Below are 21,802 nucleotides of genomic sequence, written 5' to 3' on the forward strand. Positions count from 1 at the left end.
AAAACTACAAAAATAAATCATCTTAACCATTATATATAGACCTTGATTGCTACCAATATGTAAAAGACAATCTGCTATATTCAGCACCAACTCCATAGCAATTTTCAGTTTGTTTCCATTCCCAGTTTTTCCTGACTGCACAAGGAGAAGCAAGTCCTGAAATAGAATGATTTTTAGCAATGTTGTTTACCTAGGTATGCACAATATGCATCATGTCATAGCATGTGCTGATTAGCCATCTGGTTCATTAAAATCGATTCTGCGTACAATCCCACCAGCTTTAGTTGAAGGCAGCCACCGTCACTGGATGTTCAAATAAGGTCAGTTTCTCTGTGTACCCTCCACCTTACCATATAGCTTCACTTTAGCGCACGGTTATTGCCATAGTGCCGTGGTTCCTTCCAGGGTTTTTTGTGGACACTACACAAGGCCCATCATACCTTTCCTTTGGAATGGTCCCTCCACTTGGACACCTGCAAGATCCTCTAAATTGCTGTCAGTAATCTTAAGACTAGCTAATCCTGAAACATTAATTGCAGCATTTTTTATTGATTCTCAATTCATTTATATGAGGATTCCAAACACTCTGAGAGAGAGGCTTTTTAGAACTGCAGTAACAGACATCACTCTCCAAACAGATTATTTGCCAATTATCCTTTCCAGGGAAAAGCTTGTGTGATGCTCTGTTGTTCCAGTGCTAGCATTTTTCTTCAGTCACCTGAGGAATGTTAGGAAACAAAACCTTTTGTTTATTAAGGGTTATGCTGGTTCCTCTCCCTTGAGTTTTTTCTCCACATGACTCAGACTTAAGAAACAACAGACCTATTTTTGTCATTTTGTCCAGTTTGAATCCTCGTGTCACATTCAAAACCTTGAGGTTGGAATTTACTTTGGTTTGTCACAGCCTCATGAAAACTTATACTTAATAACTCAATCAGATTTGATTCATATTTTATGGTCATGTACTTGAACAAATCACTTGAGAGAACCAGCACCTAAAAACAATAAATATTACCAGTTTCTTTCCGGAATATTTTCAAATAGGATTTAATCAGGTAAAAGACCCAAATAATTTTCAGTGAGATGAATGTAAAAGATAATTAAAAATATGGAAGAGAAGGGAAGAGAGGAAAAATGAAGTGAAAAAAAAAAAAAAAAACTCAAAGTAAGGCCAGAGGATTCATGGGTACTTAAGAACATGCAGAGAAAGATCTCAAGTTAAGCTAAATACTTAAACTTAGAAAAATGTCAATATCATTGTAAATTTTAATTAAAAATTCCGATTTTTCTCTCAATTCTGTATTTAACCTTCACACGATATTTGGTCTCAAAACACAGGATACCTTCCTACTACAATACAGTACACAATTCAGAGCTGATTTTTTCACCAAAATGCTGAATAAAAACTCTCAATTCTCAAACAGAGTAAATAGGGCACACTTCATTGTCCACTCACCAACACTTGCCAATTTCTGCGCCTAAAAATGTTTTCGTTAATGCTTCTCCAGATGGACAAAACACGACATTTGTCAATACTTGCAAGGTGGGGTAAAAATTCATTATGTAGCATCCAAGGCTGGGTAAACTTTAAGGTCAGCCAATTTAGGAAAAAAAAAACATCAATGGAAAGAGGAAGATAGGCAAAGTGCACATGGTGTACGAAAAGAAATTCTAAAATATTTTCCATACCTTATATAAGCAGTTAAAAAATTACTAATATTTACAACTACAGTTGGGGGCCTCTTTTCCATGACAATCATAAATTTTAAAAATTCAAAATTCATTTTCATTTTCTAAAATTATAATTACAGACTCAATACAATATCAAAACAGATAACTAAAATCAGTAACAAATTCTGAGACAGTGTGTAAAACATTTTATTATATTTACCAAGACAAAGATGCCAGTAACTTTTTGGATTATGTATACATGTTTTTTTTCCTAATATTTCTTTGCATCCTCCAAAATTACAATTAAACTGACATATACTGTCATAAAGGATAAGAACTAAAATCAACAGCAACCCCTGGGTATATTTATGGGGAAATATGAAATAAGACATCATGTGAGAGAGAGCCAGTACATACTCTCTTGAAGTCAAGATCACAACTAGCTCATGAGACCCCTGCTTCTTGATTTCAGCGTCTAAAAGTTGCCATTAGTGACTTTATGGGTTATGGAAGTAATGGGCACCTCTTCCCACCCAAATCCCCCAAATCGACAATGCGTAATATTGTTACTCACCATGAGTAAATCCATCTACTCATGTGAGTATATCCATCCATTAAGGGTTATATATGACAAGTACACTTGGTTATCTCAAGAACTGAAGTAGTGTAAAAAAAAAAAAAAAAAAAAAAAAAAAAGAGAGAGAGAGAGAGAGAGAGAGAGAGATATTTCATTAAAAGCTACAAATGATGGATTAAGAACTGAACCAAAAATATTAATGCAGCGAAAAACAATAACTGGAAAACACACCATAAGTAGTTCTTTAATAAGACTTATGGTGACTCACATGAAATGTTATGCTCCTATGCTAAAACATTTCCACATAATTAGCTTCAAACGACATAACATCAATTTGTACTAAATCTTGTTTTAAAGTGAAATGTTAAAAGTGAAAATAAGGGAAAATAAAAATTGACAAAGGATAAAATAACTGAAGCAGGTCCCTTGAAGTGATTAGGTTAGTGAATGTTGACAACATTCTGTAAAGATAATGAATAAGAAATTTATTTCATGAATAGTAAAGTATTAGAAAAGATCAAACATCCCAGAATTGGAATAATTTCCACAGACTTTAAAAATGCTGGCCTATTGCAAAGACATTCTAACTAAACTTGTCAAATAACATTGGACTCGTACACCTTCAAAAGCTCAACTGCAATGTCACCTATGTTACTGAACTGCCCATCCATCAATATAACCACATGACACTTGTTAACATATGAACTAAATACACAAAACTCGGCATGAAAGGAAACATGACATTTCACAAAAAAAAGAAAAGGCAAGCGACAAAAAGTTCAATGGAAGGATTTTCACAACCTAAACTCACATACCATGAGAGCCAGCACGACTAGAGTAATGCTCTGACATGAATAACTAAAAGGATTTTAGATGATTTTAGATGGTCACAAAGAAAAAAGAAAAAAAAGGAACAAATTAAAAGAATTAGGTGTCACGAAGAGGGTCTAAATGCATCCAGCATACCAAAGCTGACACGCCCAGCACTTACTTACTCTAATCTTCTGATGATTTTTATCATTGCTGGTTGAATCAGCCATGCGTGACATCAATGCCTGTAAAATAACATCACCGCCAACAGTTAGCACATGGCACCGCTAACCTAGTTCCCAAATGGCAGGTTACTTACTCACAGTATGTAGAGGCAATTAGCAATAGATATATACAAGCAGACAGCATCCTATGGCAGGAGTACTTTATATCAGAACAGAAGAATCAATTATTTCAGTATCTAGATTCAAAAGCCATCATAACCGAACTTTTGCATTAGTGAAAAACCTATGGATTAGCAGAGATAAAACTTGTGCTGGTAATCATTCAAATCTATGAGCTGTGCTTCAGAATGCTGGATGCATGAAGCGTACTGGAATAAGCATGGAAGAAAAATTAGAAAGGTGTGAGAGAGAGAAGGTAAAATGATTACATATACCTGACTTTCCTAGTTTTCAAAAACTTGAACCTGGCAATACTTAAGATATAGGAAAATGCTTCTTCCTTGCTAACATGTAGTGATTATGCATAAAACTGATAAGGACATATACATAAACAACAAAGCATTCTCTACCTTGATTAACGTGGTATGTTCTAATAAGTATATATATATGAGAGAGAGAGAGAGAGAGAGAGAGAGAGAGAGAGAGAGAGAGAGAGAGAGAGAGAGAGAGAGAGAGAGAGAGAGAGAGAGACCATCATTAACAACACAGAATGACACAGACAATGTATGGGAAATGAGCCACCTCATATCACCATTCCATAATGGCAGTAAAAAAAGCAAATTCTTTCCATTCCTTACCTTCTGCCAAGGATGTGATTTGATCTGAGGGAACTTGAACTCGGTATAGTTTGGATTCATCTCTCTAATCTGCTCGCGGGTCGGCGTGCCAAGGACTTTAATTATTTCTACTAACTGATCCACTCCTGAATCCCCTGGGAAGATGGGTTGCCCTAATAACAGTTCTGCTAAGACGCAGCCGGCACTCCATACATCTGTTAAGGAGATAATTCACTCAGGTTGCTAACAAGCTTCAAATTAGTGAAAATACATAGTTATGAAATAAAAAGTCAAGTACAGTATAATGTAGATAACTACAATTATATAAAAATTTATCAAAATAGACATCAACATAAAGGCCTTTACATCAACTTTTCTTTCAAGTTTTATTTTTACTGATATTCATTAAAACTTATTTCAAGCAATGTACATTCAAGCTAATTTTAATCATCACAAAACAAACTGCAGCAGGTTAAGCTTGACTATACAGGAAAAACATTGAACAGTACTAAGAAAAATGTCATGAAAATATATAAGTTCAATCAATAAACTGGAGCAACTTCAAAACAACTCAAATTCTGGGGAAAAGTGGTGACTGACTTTTCATGGACTACTGTTTCCTTGTTATCTACTACAGGACACTCACAACAAGACCCAATACACTGTGCTGAAAGAAACAACATGGAAATTTTTTTATCCAAAACTGACAACACAGTTCTACTGGCAGATCTTGGGTAATGACTATCACTACCTCCACAGATTTGAAATGTTCTTGACTCACCTATATTAGTCGTGTAATCAGTGGCCCCAAATATGAGTTCTGGAGCCCTGTAATAACGGGAGCATATGTATGATACATTGGGCTCCCCTCGCACCAAATGTTTGGCACTCCCAAAATCACAGAGCTTGAGAACGCCTGTCTCTGGATCTAAAAGAAGGTTCTGGGGCTTGATGTCTCTATGACATACCCCCAAAGAGTGTATGTAGGCTAGGCTCCGGAACAACTGGTACATATACAACTGAAAAGGGAAAAATTATGTTACTTTCCAAATGCATGAGAGCAAAAGTCTGTTTTTAAAACAAAATTTTCCTCCATACTATCATAATACATATAGATTAATAACTACACTAAATACATAATAATTAATACCAACACTCATGTTTATGATTAGATACTGTATTTAGAACAAAATAAGTCAGCAATAAAATGATAGCTTCTTCAGCCAACTGATTCACATTATTAAAAATAGAAACAAAACTAAATTGTGGCAATTTTCAAAGTATTTTGTGATAATTTTCTAAGTATGGTTAAAATGTTTAAACAGCAGTACTTTATGAATTAACGTCTTGTAATGGCTGTCCCTTATACCTGCTCAACTAATACTGAGACCATCTAAATTGGAGGTTTTTGTCCTTTTGTGATTTGCAATATAGACCCCTCAACATTTGGCAAGTAAGTAAAACAGGCAGCCTTCGGTTGACAGCCGATGTTGCTAACCGAAAAATCAGTGTGATAACAAGCCCACTAAAAGCCTGGTTTAACAGCGCCGCTAACTGAATATCAGCGCTGTTAACCTGAGATTGGCACTGCTAACCGGATATCAGCGCTGCTAACCAGAGATTGGCACCGAAAAATCCAGTTAACAGTGGTCACTAGATAAACGTCGCGAATACCACTGTTAACCGAAAGCTGCCTGTAATTAATTAATTCACAGCACCAGTGCATCTTCAGCCCAGCCCCATCCCTTATGACGCTCCTTATTGGCTCTTTGGATCAGCCAGTCCCACAGGGCCGGAAAGTGCAAACTAATCAGAACTCTCTAAATATCATATTGTGAGCATCAATGCTCCGACCTCTCTTGACAGACAAGTCTTTTAAACCTCTCTTGACAGAAAAGTCTTTTAATTAAGAGTTGTAACTTTCATTACACCTCAAGTTTTACCTAAAGATATGTAGTTTTCCAATTTCATTACAACACAATGATATATGAATTATGTGCTTCAGTAAACTTAATGCTAAAATATGTATTTTGAAATAAAACATTGAAATTTTACGATAAAATATATTCTTTCAGAACTTACATGGCATCAAGTGCATTCAATCAGTTATCATCTTGTATTTCATACAGTATCGTAGCTGAAATATCACGGATGACAATGCTACCAAAAAATTACAGGTAGGGCTATCAATATGAAAATAACAACCAAAGATTACAACTATTAATCTTTCTCTCTCATCTCACATATTTTACTATACAGATTTTAGCACTAAGTTTACTAAAGCACATAACACATAAGTCCTTAAATCACTGGCTTGACAATATTTGGTGATGAAATTGGAAAACACTACTTTTCTTCAGGTAAAACTGAGGTGTAATGTAAGTTATAACTTCTATTATAAAGACATGTCGTCAGGAGAGGTCAGAGCAGAGCTATGGTGACATAAGCTTCTGGTTTAATGTTGACTTGTATCGTTCAAAGTAAAAATCAACTTTTATATAAACATTAATATAGATATTCATTCAAATTTTCCAGTCGCATAGACATCTATCATTGATATATCAATTAATTACATATGCACTTATCTCACAGCTTGTGATGCTTTCAGAACTAACTGTCTTTTGTCATTCAGAAGATTATGGTCATCTCACAATAAACCCACCTGCATTCCCTCAGGTATTTATTAACCAATAACATCATTTTTTCATGAAACTGATTATAACAAAGCAAGATTTGTGGATGATGGGGGGGGGGGGGGGGGGGTGGGGGGCACTAACTATATGATTTGTAGGAAAAACACTGGTTTCTGTTATTAAATAAATGTAGTTACATCAAAACCATATTATCAAACATATGCCTGAATCTCTATTTAAGTCAAAGATCAAGATATACTAAGGATTCCAGAGTGCCTTCATACAACAGAAAAATATACATACCTTAACATAGCTGATTGGTATCGTCTGCTTCTGTTTGCTGTGATGCCTTGCTACTTTATATACTGTCTCTGGGATAAACTCTAACACTAGATTCAAAAACACCTCTTCTTTCTGAAATTGAAGATGATAATCCATTAAAATAGAGTACTTCACTTGCAACTGAAACTTTCTTACTAATTACTCAGCAGTCTCTATCTAATAACATTGAATATAAGATTTGTGTAACCAGAAAACTGAAACAGGATCATTTTTGCACACACAAGTTATTTCTGAAGGGTATGAAAGGTAATGGAACTCTTCAAATAGCCAAATTAGGGTGATAAAGAACATGGAACCTATTTTGAACAACTGCAAACTCCAGAGAAGGAAATTGCGAGAAAAACCTTGGGAAGAAATTCGAAAGGATCTCAGATTCCAAGTTACACTTGATAGTGGGCAGTCAACATGACCAGATGGAAATAACAATTCTGAAAATCCAAACATACACATATAAAGAATCCCTCCAAGCTAACAGGGAATGCTGTTAATAGTTGTTACTGGGGTGTTCAATGTCAAGGATGAGAACTAGTAGCTACCGACTTTAATCTAAAACGTTGCATGTATACTGCACATCAATGGAGATTTCATGTTTTGTTTAGAGATTCTTGGTTTTGAAGCATCTACCTGCATCAAGGAAATTACTCCAAGAAGGTTAGCTTAGCTGTTGTAGAACTACTCTTGATTCAATTTATAATTCACACCGAATCAGTTTGGTTACCCTATTGTTACTACAATGGTTCCTTAGTGAAGGTTTTGTTTGAATTCCGACAAAGTATTTTTACCTAAATTTAAAGTTGGGCAAGAAAGGAAGCTTTTAAGGATTTACTCATAAAATATGCAAACTAGTGATATGACACTTTAGAATAAAAATGATATTATTATGATACAATAAAGTTTCATACATACGTACCTGGCAGATATATATACTTAGGTATAGACTCCGTCGTCCCCGACAGAAATTCAAATTTCGCGGCACTCGCTACAGGTAGGTCAGGTGATCTACCGCCCTGCTCTGGGGGGCAGGACTAGGAACCATTCCCGTTTTCTATCAGATTTTCTCTCTTCCACCTGTCTCCTGCGGGGAGGCTGGGTGGGCCATCAATCGTATATATCTGCCAGGTAAGTATGTATGAAACTTTATTGTATCATAACAATATCATTTTCATACATTCAACTTCCCTGTCAGATATATACTTACCTGATGGACACCCTTTGGCGGAGGGTAAGAGACAGCTAACTACAGGTGCCGCGGTTAACGGCGCAATCACTCAACGGCGAATCGGTTTTACGGCGGTCGTCAAAAATATTCATTACAAAAATAAGGTATTTTAAAGGTATCTTTACGGCACAATTTTCAGTTAACAGCGCCGCTAGTGCGTTGTCTAACGAGTTCATACATTTGTAGACATGCCGTTCAGACCATAAAGGTTATGCAAAATATATTAACAAATTTTATGGAGAGTTATTTCGTAGGTAATAGGGTAAAAATACTATGCCTCTGACGCTGTTCTATGCCGAAAATATCGAGTTACATAAGTGCAAATTTAGCAATGGATGATTTATAAATGTTCATGCTTTTGTTTAAAATGTATGAAATGTATTACGTGAAAGGTATTTTTATTTCTGTACAGAAATATGATACAAAGGCAGCTTTTGAAAACTGCCCTTCACGTTATCAAATACGATGTTTTTTTTCATGTTCTTTCTTGCTGCTCTTCCGAAAATATAATTTAAAAAAAAGTGCAAATTAGCGATCGATGTGTCGATTTTATAAATGTTTTGCTTTTATGTTTAAATGTGTATGAAAATGTATTACAAATAGGATATTTTTATTTCTGTGCAGAATTATGATAAAAGGCAGCTTTTGAAACTGCCCTTCAAGTTATCGACTACGATGTTTTTTTCAAGTTCGTTCTTGTATGCCGCCGTCTACCGCTCTTCCGAAAATATAGTTAAAAAGCTGATTGACACCCTTTGGCGGAGGGTAAGAGACAGCTAACTACAGGTGGGCCGCGGTTAACGGCGCAATCACTCAACGGCGAATCGGTTTTACGGCGGTCGTCAAAATATTCATTACAAAAATAAGGTATTTTAAAGGTATCTTTACGGCACAATTTTCAGTTAACAGCGCGCTAGTGCCGTTGTCTAACGAGTTCATACATTTGTAGACATGCCGTTCAGACCATAAAAGGTTATGCAAAATATATTAACAAATTTTATGGAGAGTTATTTCGTAGGTAATAGGGTAAAATATATGCCTCTGACGCTGTTCTACGCCGAAAATATAGAGTTACATAAGTGCAAATTTAGCAATGGATGATTTATAAATGTTCATGCTTTTGTTAAAATGTGTATGAAAATGTATACGTGAAAGGTATTTTTATGTTTCTGTACAGAAATATGATACAAAGGCAGCTTTTGAAACTGCCCTTCACGTTATCAAATACGATGTTTTTTCATGTTCTTTCTTGCTGCTCTTCCGAAAATATAGATTTAAAAAAAAGTGCAAATTAGCGATCGATGTGTCGATTTTATAAATGTTTATGCTTTTATGTTTAAATGTGTATGAAAATGTATTACAAATAGGATATTTTTATTTCTGTGCAGAATTATGATAAAAAGGCAGCTTTTGAAACTGCCCTTCAAGTTTATCGACTACGATGTTTTTTCAAGTTCGTTTCTTGTATGCCGCCGTCTACCGCTCTCCGAAAAATATAGTTAAAAAGAGTCCAAATTTAGCGATCGATGTGTCGATTTGTTTTTTAAATGTTTATGCTTTTATGTTTAAAATGTGTATGAAAATATATTACGTAAAGGTATTTCATTTTTGTACAGAAATAAGATACAAATTAAGGCAGCCTTTGTAACTACGCTCCACGTTGTCAGCGGATGTTTTTTCATGTTCGTTCTTGTCCGCCAGTACCGAAAAATGCATTGTGTTATTTTATTAATTATGCATCTTTTCCATAAATACTTTAATAAGTTATACATTATTTCACTGTATCAAGAATATTGTATGTATTCTCATATTATTGTATTTTAAAATACTACGGCAAATTTTAAGCCAGGATTCCGCGGAGAGGCCAATGTTGTGGTTTGAAATCAGCTGATGAGACGCGTTTGTTTCACCATAACGCAATTCTGAGCAAATGCTCTTGCTTCTAGTAGCATAAACGAATATCTATATACTTGACATAAATGAGACAAAGTATTTTTCCTTATACAGCGTTTGTTTTTAGGTGGAAATATTTATTGAATATGTCTCGTGAATGTGAACTACTATTTTTTTCGTTAACAGATTACGTTGGCGGCATGTTTATTGCGTAAAAAATTACGTGATTCCGTTCGCAATAATCCTTTATATCAACCGTAATACGAACTTTACGTTATTTATCTTATATTGGCGTGAAACCAACAGTAAAATGTGTTCTTTCAAGCACAGTAGTTTTGATTAAAATTAAAAGATTTTATCCCAATTTTATCTACAGTTGTGTTTGATGGCAGACGTTACTGCAGTTTTATCCTTGTTGCCGATGTACGATAATAGTCATTAGCAGCTTGAACAGTTTTCTCAGCTTCAGTTATAACTAGGTTTAAAATCTAACAGTATATTTCCCGATTGATCTTTATCTATATTGATCTCTGATCTATAGCAAATAAAGTTATACATTAAGATATCTCAGTTCTATTCTATACATAACGCCATTTATAACAAATACGGTAATGTTGTACAGTAGTACGATGATTTGAAATACAAGCCAAACAGATGTTATCCAGTTCGGTTGTACTTAGAAAAAAAAAAAAAAAAAGTAGTTTCTCGTTCGGTTGTTCATGGCTGTACACGTTCACGCAACGAGTATAACGTTTAAAACCCCATACTTTCATCCTTCTCTTTGCTGTTATTGAACTTCTGTAACTGGGAGATGGATAAAGTTAGGACTATTGTAATTTGATCTCTCATAAAATCGGACAATCGTAAGACTAATGAGCGTAACCTGAACACTACAGCTACCTGTACACTGTATAAACTTTATTTTATCTTTACATACTCTAGACACCCACATGTACTGTACAGTAAATTCCATAGTACTATACTGCATAAATATAATTTTACTTATTGCGCCGTTGTGGGATTACGGCGCTTTGACTGGGCTAGAGTTTCGAAAGAAGGTGTGCGGCGGCCGTAGGCTTTTAAAATCGCTCAGCGTCGAAAATCGCTTGGCGTCGGTGGCCAGGAACGGAACGCCTGCCGCTAACCGAGGGCCGCCCGCACTGAATAGACAGGTAAACAACATATGTTGTAGGTATTTATAGAACTGGTTCCTACCTGATTAGGTGGAAGACTTCGTGGCTACTGCCTAGGAGTCTGCTTCACCTCAAGAGCCTTAGCGAGATAGTGATCTGTGGCCAAGAGTTCTTGTGGGTCTGTCGATGGGGTCTTATCCGCTTACTTGGCAGAGCCTGACTAGCATTGTCAATGGGTGCTAATCCACTTATATGACAACACGCCTTATTTAAGGAGCACAAACCGATCCCAATCACCCGATCCTAACACCTGTGTTAGTTCTAAGATTGCCAAGAGTTATCCCAAACTAAACTCTTCAAAAAAAACCCAATAAACTCGAAATACACAGTCAATATGACACACTAAAGTACAAAAAAAAATTTGTACCCCCTCTGATAGTCAGATACCATGGAGTTCCTTACTGAACCGAAGTGACGGCCGCCTGTGCTGTGACATCTGACACTTCTTCCAGCAGGAAGTTCAAGAAACTTATCCAACAAGAGGGTACATACACAAAATTAAGGATCGGCGCTTGCTCCAATACCCAGGACCGTATACGCTGACACAAAACGGACCTAGAGTTTAAAAAATTTATCGTAATGAGATGCAAACACCGAGTTGCACCTCCAATATGTTGCTTCCAAGATACCTCCAATATGTTGCTTCCAAGATATTCTTAAGCGACATATTTCTCTGGAAGGCAATAGACGTTGCGATAGCTTACTTCGTGAGCTCTCACTCTCAAGAGTTTAAAAAGAGTCATCTGGGCAGTTCTTATGCACCTCCATAATTACACTTCTTACAAAGAAGGCCAAGGCATTCTTCGACATCGGTCTTTTGGGGTCCTTTTACCGAGCACCATAGACCGTTGTTGAAGAAACCAATGTTTCTTTCTGTCCAGATAGAATTTAAGCGCTCTGACCAGGCAAAGAGACCTCTCTGCCTCTCTACCTACTAGGCTAGTCAGGCCACTTTACCTCGAAGCTCCTGGGCCAGGGCTTCGAGGGATTCTCATTCTTTGCAAGAAAGAGAGTCTGGAACGAACAAATAGCAGAGTCTCCTTTGAAGCCCACTCTTGACTCAAGGGCGTTGCAGCTCACTGATTCTCTTCGCCGTAGCGAGAGAGAAAAGAATAGGCACTTCCTTGTAATGTCCCGAAAGGAAGCCCTATGAGGTGGTTCGAACCTTTCGGAAGACAGAAATTTTAGGACCACGTCCAGATTCCAGCTCGGAACTCTAGGTTCTTTAGATTTGGAGCTTTCGAAAGAACGAATGAGATCGTGCAAATCTTTATTGTGGCCAAATCTAGGCCTCTGTTCCTGAAAACGGCCGAGAGAATACTCCTGTATCCTTTGATGGTTGGTACAGAAAGATGCGATTTCTCCTTCAAGAAAAGAAGGAAATCGCAATCTCGGTCACAGAGGTATTGGAGGAGGACAGCGTTCTTCGACCTACACCAACTTCTGAACACATCCCACTTCCGATTGGTATACTCGCATAGTAGATGATCCGAGGGCTCTAGCGATTTGCGCTTACCGCCTTGCGAGAAAACCCCCTCGCTTTGACAAGTCTTTCGATAGTCGAAAGACCAGTCAGAGCAAGAGCGGGGAGGTTTTTGATGGTACCTCTCGAAGTGGGGTTGTTTGAGCAGATCTGTCCTGTTTGGAAGAGATCTGGGGAAGTCCACCATCCACTCCATTACCTCTGTGAACCAATCTCGGGCTGGCCAATATGGGGCTATCAGAGTCATCCTTGTCCCCTTCGAGGCCACGAACTTTCTGATCACTTCCCCCAGGATCTTGAATGGGGGAAAAGCGTAAACATCCAGTCCGGCCAATTTAGGAGAAAGGAGTCTACTGCAAAAGCTCTGGGGGTCGTCTGCTAGAGAGCAAAAGGTGTCTATCCTCTTGGAGAGGAACGTGGCGAACAGGTCTATTTGAGGCTTTCCCCAAAGAGACCAAAGGATCTGACACACTTCTGAGTGGAGGGTCCATTCTGTGAGAAGGACCTGGAACCTCCTGCTCAGCCTGTCCGCTCTCACGTTCCTCTCCCTTGGAACAAACCTTGTCAGTAGAGTTATATTCTTTGATCCCCCATATAAGAAGGCCTCTTGTCAGTTCTAGAGAGAGAGCGAGTGAGTCCCTCCTGTTTCTTACATAAGCAGAGCAGTGGTATTGTCGGAGTTTATCTGCACTACCCTGTCTCTGACTATCATGCTCGAAGCCCTTTAGAGCAAGATGAATGGCTAAGAGCTCCTTGCAATTTACTTGTGCCATGACGCCTGCTCTTCCCCGACCAGGTGCTTGACACTTTTCTCGATCCTAAGGTTGCACCCCAACCCGTCTCCGACGCGTATTTGAAAATATAATATCGGTTCGTTTTGGGTTTCCGAACTTCCAGGGACACCACCTCTGCTTTCCTCTAGAAGGGGTAACCACCACCATTAAGTGATTTTTCACCTCTACAGGAATGGGAAATGTATCGGAGAGCTGTCCTGTCTTCCAATTCCAATTCCAATTCCTTTTCAGGAAGAACTGTAGAGGACGGAGATGCAGTCTTCCTAGAGGTAAGAACTGTTCCAGCGAGGAAAGGGTCCCCAGAAGGCTCAACCTTCCCACGCTGAACTGCGCTCCTTCCCTAAGAAGCTGGAGACTGTAGCGCAACCTTTTGATATTCTCTCTTGAGAAGGAAACACTCGAAAATCCCGAGAATCCATCCGAATCCCCAGATAAACCATGTTCTGGCGGGGATCATCTGAGATTTCTCGAGGTTCACGATCAATCCTAACGACTTTGTCAGGTCTAATGTCGTTGAAAGGTCCTCCAAACACTGTCTCTGCGATCTGGCCCTGATGAGCCAGTCGTCCAGGTATAGGGAGATGTTTATTCCCATCAGATGTAGATGTCTTGCTACATTCTTCATTATACTTGTGAAGACTTGAGGAGCCGTGGGACAGGCAAAACACAGGGCCCTGAACTGATAGATCCTCCTCCATCATGAAACGAAGGTACTTCCTCGATGAATGATGAATCGGGACGTGGAAATAGGCGTCTTGAAGATCAAGACACCATCAATCTCCTTGGCGAAGGGCTGCAAGGACTGAAGCAGACATTTCCATACTGAACTTCTGTTTCTCTACAAATCTGTTCAGCGCACTACATCTAGTACTGGTCTCCATCCCCCAGAAGCTTTCGCAGCTAGAAAAAGGCGATTGTAAAACCCCGGGGAGTTGTGGTCCAATACCAGCTCGATTGCCCTTTTGTCATCTGTTCCACCATTTGACGAAGAGTATCCATCAGTACAGTAGGGTCCTTGTATCTGGCGGACAGTTCCCTTGGTGTTGATGTCAGGGGAGGGCTGTCCTTGAATGGATATAATATCCCTTCTTGATGACCGACATGGACCACGTGTGGCTCCTATGCTTGCCCAGGCTTCCGCAAATTACTTGTAACCTGGCACCTACTGGTGTTTGGAGGATCACTTTCTCATTTCCCCTTTTTAAAGGGTTGGAAGGAAGCTCTTCCTCTTCTTTCCGTAGTCTTTCTTTTGGAAATTGTTCTAGCAGGAGGGCCTCCTCGAAAGGGCTGCTGCGGTGGACGAGCCCCTTTCTTCTCTCATTGGCCACAGGCCTATTCTTCCTTCCCGATGATTGCCTGAGATCTTGCGTCGCCTTCTCAGTTAGCGAACTGTTAAATGTCCTTCACCAACTGAGAAGAGGGAACAAATGCTCTGATAGAGAGGCAAACAGCAAGGCGGCTCTCTGTGAAGGAGAGACGGCCTTAGTGAGGAAAGCACTATAAACTGCCCTCTTCTTTAACATCCCGCACCAAAGAGGGAGGAGACCTCTGCCGAACCATCCTGAACTGCTTTGTCAATACATGTAAGTATGCTATGCAAAGCCTCTGGGTTAGGCCTTCCGCTTCATGGGTCTTTTTGGCCAAAACCCCAAGGGGACCAATCCAGGAAATTAAAAACTTCCAAGACATGGAAAAGCCCCTTGAGGAGATGGTCCATTTCCGAAAGGCCCCATGTTGCTCGGGCCGAGTTCAAAGCGTGCCTTCTCGAGGAGTCTACGAGACTCGAGAAGTCTGATTCAGCCGAAGTAAGCAGAGACAATCCCATATTTTCTCCAGTCTCATACTATAATGCCTCTTCTGCCCATCAGTTTGGCCAGGATATACAAAAGACTGTCCTCCCCCCCAGTTCCTTTTTAGTTTTAATCCAGGAATCTAGAGGACTGCAGGGCCCTCTTCATCGATATGGCCGGTCTCATCTTAAGGAAGGACAAAGACTTGAGAGATTTAGCACTCGAAAATAGAGCGCGCGGCGAAGGAGGAGCAGCTGGAGTCAAAAGAATCTCCATATTCTTCCAGAAGGAGAGAAGTAAGAACTTTATAGTTCGACAGTCCTTCTTTGTTAATCACCTCATCTTCCGATACTTCCTCTAAGTCAAGAGGATCGGAAGGAGAATGCTCCCTTCTTTCGCCTGTCTCTTCTTTGGACTTTTTCCTTTCCGTCGAAGAAGAACTTCTAACAGGTGAGGGACTAAGAGATATTGTCTCCCTACGCCTGCCCATAGGCGAATCTTGACTAATTGGCGCCTGGCGCCTATCAGGCTCTTCGGGCATAGTAGGTGCCTCACACTTGTTTGTATCCTCCATCCTAGCTGGCGCCTGGCGCCTGGTTGGTGTTTGGCGCCTGGAATGATCTCGGATAAAGCGCCTGGCTGGCTCATCCCTTCCTGTGAGAACTTCATTGTCATCATAATCCTCACTCTCAGGTGTGCTGGCGCCTAGCAGGCGCTTCTTCCTCTTCTACCTCTCGCCTGCCTAGTGCTTCGCTCCCCCCAGAGATGGCCATCTGTGCGACAACTCCTCTGGAAGGCTCGTTGCACCTGACAGGAGATCGGTGTGTTCTTGATCTTTTGACAGGAAGCTGTCGTCCTTTCTACGAGGAGGCTCCTTGGAAAGGACTCCTACCAAAGACGCTAGTTGTTCTTGCAGGTTCATCAATATCTTCTTGGTTGAAGACTCCCTTTCTTCTTCAAAAGCAGGAGAGGGAGATCTGGAAGGCGCTTGAGGCTCCCTTACAGCAAAGGGAGTTAACTCCTGTCTAGCTCTCTTTATGACCGAAGGCGATTCTTCTTCGGAAAAGCGCTCGGGGCTAGAGTTAAACTCAGGCTCTTTACAGTTCCTCTTTCATGGACGGGAAAGATTCATATTCTTCCACCCTCTTTTCGGTGAGGGAGATCCCGATGAAGAAAAGCACTCACGTAGGACGCTTTTTCTGTAGCGATCCCTGGCAGTCTGAGATGTAACAGATTCTGCCGAAGGGACGCCTGATCGGTGGGGATTCTCCACAACCTCCGTACGGCTTTCGACTTTCCTTCTCCTCTGGGCCAGGGAGCTTGGAAGAGGTCTAGGCCTGGGAGCGTTGCAGAGCCGACCAGACGCCCCCTCCACTACACTGGGGACACTTACATCACTGGAAATATCACCTTCACTTTGCTTACCTTCTAATGCCGCCATTTTCTCTTGCATTTTTTGAAGGGAAGCCTTGAGGTCTGCAATTTCAGAAGCCGAATCAGTAGGATTAGCAACCTGTGATCGGCCTGATAAAGATTGAGAATAATAATGAGCAGAAGAAGCTACAGAACTAGACAAGGGTTCGTATTAGATCTAGATCTACTAACGGCTTTTATAAGCCGCTCTTCCTCTCTCTATCCCTCTCTAACTTCTTCAAGTAAGAAGTTAAAGTCTTCCATTCCTCTGCACTCAACCTTTCACACTCATTACATGTGTTATCTAAAGAACACTCAACAGCTCTACATCGTCGGCATACAGTGAGAGGATCTACTGAAGCCTTCGGAATCCTCACCTTGCAGCCTTCATTCACACACACTCTGAAACCAACACTTGAGTCAGACATATTCAAGAAAAATCCAAAGCCAAGTCCAAAAACAATTCCACGATAGCAAATGCCAAACAACGATCCAAGTACGTCACCAAAAATCGGTCGAAAGATGATCAAAAGCGTTGAAAAAAGAATTCCAGTCAGGAGGTAGTAACAACAATGTTGACACCACCGGCGACAGAGAAAATCTGATAGAAAACGGGAATGGTTCCTAGTCCTGCCACCCAGAGCAGGGTGGTAGATCACCTGACCTACCTGTAGCGAGTGCCGCGAAATCTGAATTTCTGTCGGGGACGACGGAGTCTATAGCTAAGTATATATCTGACAGGGAAGTTGAATGTATGAAACTGACAAATAAAGCCTATAAAATACCACACAAAAACCATTGAGAACATCTACATTAATAAAACAAAATGGCACCTCCCCTTAAACTGAATACCAATTTAGCTTAGCCATCAGCAACACATTTAGCAAATCATAACCACTGTAATAAAACAAAGGCACCTTCTTGAATTGTGTTAAGTTTCCTTGCCTGGCGTGAAAACCATACAACAAAAATATGTATCTAGAACATAAAGAACAACAAAGTTACTTACTTTGTCACCACTGGAATAGAAGAAATATTTCAGTTTGACTATATTACAGTGTTCTAGTCTTCTCATTATCTGCAATTCACGGTTCTGAAAAGGAAAAAGAATTTAAATAAAATCAGCTGTAAATATTACCAGCACTGCAGGAGAGTAGATAAAAATAGATAATGATAACCAATATACTAAAGTACGTATAAGAATGTTCAAGTAATGAAAAACAAAACTAATAAACACCACCTTAATTAACTACTTTAGAACTAAAAAAAAAAAAAAACTTTTTACATTGAATTTCCTTCAAGTACAGCTCTTTACCTATGCCTAATGTTGCCTAATAAATTGTACCATCAATCACATTTACCAACATAAGAATTTCAAATGGTTTACAGAAGTAATCATGAAAGATAAGATAAACTGCCCAAAATGGGTCTTCTCTCACTTTGTGCCTATCTAATTTGCTCACACTATCATATGGGATAATTTGCATATCACACAAAGATGAACAAAAACAGAGGATCCCAACACACAAACTGTTTTGTCTTCAACATCTATATTAATCACAATCCTCATAAAAAAAGAAAATAAACTCAGACCAACAAAAAGCACACAAAGGAAAGGAAGTTCCCAGTTCAATTATATAAGCCAGGCCATCATACCCTAATACCAGTGAAACAAGGGATGACACGACCCCCAATAATGGCACAATTTATTCATGTGTTATTTCACACACTGCTTTCTGTGGAGGTTTTTAGGACCAATTAAAACCAAATAAACATAAAGATAAAAACTATAAAAACCTGAAAATTAAAAACGAAATTTTACTACTTCATCCTACTTTAAAAATACTTTCTAGCTTTTTCAACACTTTTCACCCTCTCACTTTCTTAAATAATATTCTGGTGAACTATTCAGTGCAAAACTCTTAAACAAGAAATAAAAAGGAGAAAACAGCAACTTTAACTAAATATTTACCCTTATCTATGTGGTATATATACTGCTCATTATTGTTACTGCTACAGAATAATGTAATATACAGAGAAAAACTAATGTTTTAGATAAGGATGCCACATGCAAGGCTACAGTTGTCTCTCCAATTTCAAAGAATCGTAATGACCCTAGAATACAAGAAGAATTGAAACGGCTAACATCCACAAACAAATTGCAAAGCAGCAAAAATACCAACCTTAAATCGTTTATCTTGAAGCACCTTCTTGATGGCAACGAGTTCCCCTGTTTCACACAGCTTTGCTTGGAATACAACACCGAAACTGCCATTACCAATGACTTTTGTGTCCATATAAGAGACCTCCTGCGGTCTGTCCGAACCCTGGCCTGGAGTGGCAATAACCGTAGTGATTTTGTTGCCATCTTTACCTGGAACAGTAAATGAAAATTAAATTAAACATTTTATGAACTAAGTGCAGAAAAGTATTAAGGTATTCACTTCAATCTGGTTTGGACAGTGAATACTAAATTGCATGCTTCATTTCAATGACAGAACACCTTTCAGTGCCATCATTAATCTCAGAATTCCAGAGTTTAGCCACAGAAATATAAAAATATCCTGAAGTATATTATAATACAATATATATTACACATACAAATGAAATCAACATGGAATTAACATATGGGCTGAAAAACCAAAAGCACAATTGCAATTTGTAATTGGATGGATGTCTAACCAATATCATCTTGATTATCATCAGCAATGTCCAGGAGGGACAGAATGGCTAAGCTTTCATAGGTCAGGCTCTGACCTTTTGACAAGAACTCATGAAGAAAAACAACAAAAAATCCCTTCCATTGATGGCCTATCTATCAGCATATCAAAACACTGCATACAATGATTGTGTTGGGGACCCAACTTCTCCCAACTCCCATGATCCCAAAATGTTGGCAAAAAACGAGAAATCGGGACTTTTTTAAGTGTACCAGAATTAGCAAAATCCCTACTAAATGGGAACACATAAGTGATACCAATGGGGCTGTTATCAGTCAGAAGCTTGTTAATTTAAAATGAAAGACAGTCAGTTTGCAGAAGATACATAAGAATTTCCTCCAACCCTGATGTTGTACTAGACGCAAGGACTTAGTAGTAGAATTCCAAAACACAGCATTCTATAACAATTTTTATCAGAAAATCAACTCCCCCTCTGGCAATGCTGAATTTAGATTTCATACTTGTTTTATTGATACTTTTAAACCATCATCATTTAAAAGGCAATATTCATAAAACTTTAAGAACAGACTACTTAATGAAAAAATAATTCATACGAGATACTTTTTTAGGCCAGCTTAACACTCAAAAATCAGTCAAGCCTGTGGATGTAATCCACAGAAAAATTTTGGAGTAAGATATTAACTATTAAAAAAAAAAAAAAAAAAAGCAGAGGTTCCAATCAGTGAAAAGGAGATTACGTACAGGTAATTTTGTCAAATAACAAGAGACTGTCAAGTACCACAAACAATGACAATTACATGATACACTATCATCATATTATGTAACCATGAATTATCTTATCAACTCTTCCATGCTGCTTATAGTTCTGGGATACTGTACCACCACAAAGTCAAACTTGCAGCTGAGTAGTGAAAAAAAAAAGTGATTACCAAATGTGGACTAAGTTCCAAAATCAAAGCAACCAATCACAGCTTTGCTACTCGGGGGATGATTCACCTATAATTGGCACAACCCACACTGACCATGCTGTGCAACACGCAGATACCTCTACCACTTTAACAGACTCAACTTTTCGATATCACATTATCACATCGCTGTTTATCAATCAGTATCATACAATTTCAAGTTCTCCAGTTACTGCAGACCAACAGTCTTATAAAATTATACCTTGATCTATATGTATTAGTGTTGTACACGACTATGATTTCAACTTAAAATGAAAATTCACAAGCTAAGAGAGAGAGAGAGAGAATCGCTAACCCTTTACTTTTTGCCTAACAACTGCCACAGGTGTTAAGTATTAACACCATGCAATATAAAATTACATACATGAACAACAAAGTTAGCAAGACAATTACACACACTTCTTCTATATAGCAATTAATTTTCTCTCTCTCTCTCTCATTTGATATCATCAATCTACTATGGTAGCAAATGGGATTACTTTTTTATTCTTTTGACATATACAATTAACAACCATATACTATTACTGTAATCTGTTTTGAGTCTATGGAGACTAAGAAAAGGGAAAAAAAAAGGAAAGATGGGGAACAGTCATGAAGGAAATGGGCACCCTTTTGCATAAAGTCAAATTAGTTTCTAGCAAACACAAAGAATGCAGGAGACTTCAGTGCAACTGAATTATTGGCAATACATACATACTGGAAAAGAACAATTTACTAAAACCATCAAATTGATACCCATAACTCTTTCACTAACCTCTAACAAAGATAATATTCAACATACATAATGAATGTTGTGCCTCCAAAATAAAAAAGCTAAAAGATGACAATAAAAAATGTTCCAGAATGTGCTCCAGAATGTTCATCTCTTCCAAACACAGTGTGACTTGTAAGAGTTCTTCAACCACAAGGTGCAAAGGTCCCATGCTCCTTCTCAATCATTAGGGGAAGTTTTGCACAAGCACACCACAATTGTGTGGCAAGAGACTAGTTAAAGTGGTATTTATTAAGATAAAAGCTTAAAATCTGATGTCCACATTTTAGAAAGGAGATATTATACTTGATTTTCTACAAGTTGTCCAGTAAGTTTTTCAAAATGGAAAGTTATTGCATTCAATAATTACTACTCAGAGTTGAACATGAAGTCTGTAGCAAGGTGCAAAAGAAAGACATCACTTCTCTGGACAAAATCACCAGGAAAGTATTCCACTTACTGCTGACAAATGGACACACAAAAACAAACACTGTGAAGAGAAGTATTTCTTGCAATTTCGGTAGTATTGTACTTCAAGTAATTTGATGTAAGCTCTAAAATTATCATGCTTTTATTTTCATTTGAATACTCTTAACCCTTACCCCTCATTACTGCCCTTAAACACC

The 21,802-nt window shown here is 38.6% G+C and overlaps 2 protein-coding genes across 2 annotated transcripts in view; one reads left to right on the forward strand and one right to left on the reverse strand.

Annotated features, from left to right (window-relative positions):
- LOC135212501 (glycogen synthase kinase-3 beta-like) overlaps positions 1-21,802 on the forward strand; it is a 110,906-nt gene that overhangs the window by 26,239 nt on the left and 62,865 nt on the right.
- On the reverse strand, positions 421-19,153 carry LOC135212390 (glycogen synthase kinase-3 beta-like). Its single transcript, XM_064245759.1, has 8 exons — positions 18,963-19,153; positions 17,789-17,872; positions 6,956-7,066; positions 4,801-5,038; positions 4,041-4,234; positions 3,244-3,303; positions 3,064-3,106; positions 421-521 (listed from the first exon to the last, which is right to left on the reverse strand). Exons 1-8 carry the CDS (start codon positions 19,074-19,076, stop codon positions 421-423), a joined length of 945 nt encoding a protein of 314 aa, XP_064101829.1. The 5' UTR covers positions 19,077-19,153.

This window comes from Macrobrachium nipponense, chromosome 41 (assembly GCF_015104395.2).
Source record: "Macrobrachium nipponense isolate FS-2020 chromosome 41, ASM1510439v2, whole genome shotgun sequence".
Classification (NCBI taxonomy): Eukaryota; Metazoa; Arthropoda; class Malacostraca; order Decapoda; family Palaemonidae; genus Macrobrachium; species Macrobrachium nipponense.